This window comes from Diaphorina citri, unplaced genomic scaffold (genome assembly GCF_000475195.1).
Source record: "Diaphorina citri unplaced genomic scaffold, Diaci psyllid genome assembly version 1.1 scaffold109, whole genome shotgun sequence".
Classification (NCBI taxonomy): domain Eukaryota; kingdom Metazoa; phylum Arthropoda; class Insecta; order Hemiptera; family Psyllidae; genus Diaphorina; species Diaphorina citri.
The window spans coordinates 38,602-41,846 of NW_007377546.1; the positions used below are offsets into that span (position 1 = coordinate 38,602).

The 3,245-nt window shown below is 44.0% G+C and overlaps 1 protein-coding gene across 1 annotated transcript; it reads left to right on the top strand.

Moving 5' to 3' along the window:
* Nucleotides 1–968: 968 nt before the first annotated feature.
* On the top strand, nucleotides 969–2,040 carry LOC113465455. The gene is made up of 2 exons (XM_026819994.1): nucleotides 969–1,612; nucleotides 1,854–2,040. Exons 1-2 carry the CDS (start codon nucleotides 969–971, stop codon nucleotides 2,038–2,040), a joined length of 831 nt encoding a protein of 276 aa, XP_026675795.1.
* Nucleotides 2,041–3,245: the final 1,205 nt, after the last annotated feature.

Below are 3,245 nucleotides of genomic sequence, written 5' to 3' on the forward strand. Positions count from 1 at the left end.
GTGGGGGATCTCACTCCTTTTTTCTAATTGTGTATTTACATATGATTAGTAGGTAACTACAGATCTTCTTATTACCTAGCTCTTTGCAATTTTTTTTCCTATAAGTTGTTGCTGTTGTTGTTGATGTTTTGTTCTTTTTGTTAGTGTTGTTGTTGGTGTTATTAGTGTCTATCATTTTTGTCATGTCACGGTAGTAGATCAAGATGTCAACATACGAGTATACTACCATATCATTTTCGATAGGTACTTAATTAAGCCTTTAGTCAGTAAAAAAGTGGTCGAAATGTAAAAATACGGTAAAACACCGCTAACCGTTGTTCTGATGTTATTAAAAACTAATATTTCAGGGTTTTTAGGTATGGTTTTGGGGGGGGAGGGGGTTACTCTCATAACGTTTTCGATAGGTGTCTCTAATTGTTTAGTGAAAACGGCCAAAAAGCGGTTATTTCCGCCTGTGGGCGGAGCCCAGTGCAACTTTTGCCGATTTTCAGATTGTTCCCTTTACTTACTCATCAAAACCTACCAGCCTGCTAAATTTCAAGTTTCTACGACATCGGGAAGTGCCTGATCATTTTGATGAGTGAGTGAGTAAAAAAATTGCGATTTTTGCGCCTCTATATCTCCGGAACTACTTGGTATTAAGAGCTGAAATTCAAGGTATGTTTTTATACCTTACCTAAATATGTGCTCTGAATTTCAAAAGTTTATCTTTAGAGGAAACTGACAGCACTACAAGAATGATTTCAATCTTAACATCCGAGTTATGCCGTTGTACATACAACCTCAACATCCCATGGAAGTGGACGTGTTCCAAGTTGAACCTGGTAAGAGCTTTCTTAGAGGGAACTGTAAATGGGTGCACCCCAAACTCCGACCCTGCCGGAAATCGACTCTGGGACCTCCGATAAGTTCGTCCAAATAATATTTGTGACTTGTGATTTTTTTTCATTTATATTTTAACTTGTTTCATGATTATTTTCAGATATGCTCTCGAGTTCCCCAAGGATTCTCTCAAGATCTCCTCCGCGCTATGTATTCAAGACCCATACGACCTCTCTCATAACATCACTAAGGCAGTCAACCACTCCACCCTCAGCCTCCTCCAGCACAACATAGAAATCATCTGGATCCTGCAGCGCCACTCCCCAGCTCGTCTACTACTGGCTTGTCTTGAGGATCACAACGCAGAGCGTGACACACAACTGGAGAACTACGCCAAGCAGAATGAAACCATGCGACTGCAACGCCTCCTAGCGGCCTGCGAGGAGAAGAAGAAGGCGCGGGAGAAAAACGCGCTGGCGGACAAAGCGCAGGGGAATGCGAGCAGTCTGAAGAAGCAGGAGGCGCGGGAGAGAGGTCACGCCACGGGGAACACGAAGGAGAAAGACACGGACTCGCGGAAACCCCCAGACACGCGGGACAGAGCTCCGGCTACCGGCCAAACCGAGAGTCCCCGGGACACTCCTGAGACTCGGCGGGCGTCACGTCCTCTACCCGAGGATCCTAATGCTACCCGAGGCACGGGAAGGAAATCCCCGGACGGAGCGGTGAGTAGGAAAACCCTCATCATAACCAATAGTAAGCTTGGGTCCACGGCTCATAGGAAAAACAGGCATAGAGACGCATCCAGTGGACTCGCGGAAACCCCCAGACACGCGGGACAGAGCTCCGGCTACCGGCCAAACCGAGAGTCCCCGGGACACTCCTGAGACTCGGCGGTCGTCACGTTCTCTACCCGAGGATCTTAATGCTACCCGAGGCACGGGAAGGAAATCCCCGGACGGAGCGGTGAGTAGGAAAACCCTCATCATAACCAATAGTAAGCTTGGGTCCACGGCTCATAGGAAAAACAGGCATAGAGACGCATCCAGTAGTCAGAGTAGAGAGGAATCGGGGAGTGAGGACCGAAATTCCAAACCAGGAGGAAGAGAAAATCGACCTGGTAATGACCGAGTGGGAAGAGAACAACCTAATGGAGAATCGAAAGACAGCTGGATTCAGACGACACAAGTTGTGTTTTTATATAAACTGAATCATTAAATGTATTTAATTTTATACAGGTTTAAAGTCACTGGATAACTGCTAAGGGATTTTAGAGACTGGGGTTTTACCCTTCATTTAGCGATCAGCGACCTCACAAAGCCTGTGAGCATTAAGGATACGGGCTTCAAAGCAGGAGTATGTTGTTTTTACTTTCCTTATCCTATAAGGATAACTGCTAAGGGATTTTAGAGACTGGGGTTTTACCCTTCATTTAGCGATCAGCGACCTCACAAAGCCTGTGAGCATTAAGGATATACGGGCTTCAAAACAGGAGTATGTTGTCAGTTTTTGATGCCAAAACACGTTTTGAGGTCCCTAGAGCCTAAATCCAAAGTTTCAGCCATTGGTCCGTGTGTATCTTTAAAATAAAAAATAAAAATGAAAAAAAAAAAAAAAAGAGTTATTTAACTCAGAGAAGAGACATTTTGTTCTTATTGTTGTTGTTGTTGTTGTTGTTGTAGCGGCTTTAGCTTTCGCCGAATGGCAATAGCAGGATAAAGATATCTTCTGTATCTGCTATAGATGTATATTGTATACCGGGGTGATGGTCTCTAGCTCTAGCCATGTTAAGGTGGCTGGCTCGTCCTGAACCGCAGTCAACCATCATGAGGACTTGTGCTTGGTCTTTAAAAGCAGAGACATTTTCCCCTCGATCGCTGATCGCTGACTCTGTTGGAACGAGGAGAGGCAAAGTAGAAGATTCAATTCATAGATTTTATATCTAGGTACGTGTCTCAATTTTTTTTTTTAAACGTAATCTTTTGGCTCTAAAACGCCCAAAAAAAGGGTCTTGGGACTCAATTCAACACCCGATACAAGCATGCTCAATAAACACTTTAATAAATCTTTTGACTCACCCTAGTTTGAATTGCAAACACAACTGTGTATGGTATCGGGCATCAGGTGAGTGAACCTGTCCTGTGTTACTAAGGTCCTTGCCTCCCTACATAATAATGTGTAAGTAATTCTATAGATCTCAAAACAAAGATAACAGATTGATTGATTCTGTTAGCGTCATAGCACATAACTCTCATATGTCATGTTGTTGGTGTTGATGTTGGTGTTTATTCTTTTACATTGATCCAGCAAATGTTCAATGTCTCTTCTCAATCATCTGACCACAGACCACATGCAGCAGTGTAATGACCACAGTAAAATTACAGGAGTGAAATATGAGCCTCCCCCCCCCCCCCACCCACCGG

What these genes read in the sequence shown, in the direction of transcription:
- LOC113465455 (XM_026819994.1), top strand. Translation starts at nt 969, where the DNA reads ATGATTATTTTCAGATATGCTCTCGAGTTCCCCAAGGATTCTCTCAAG. An exon ending in ACGGCTCATAGGAAAAACAG is followed by an intron (nt 1,613 to 1,853) that starts GCATAGAGACGC and finishes TAGGAAAAACAG; the next exon opens with GCATAGAGACGCATCCAGTA.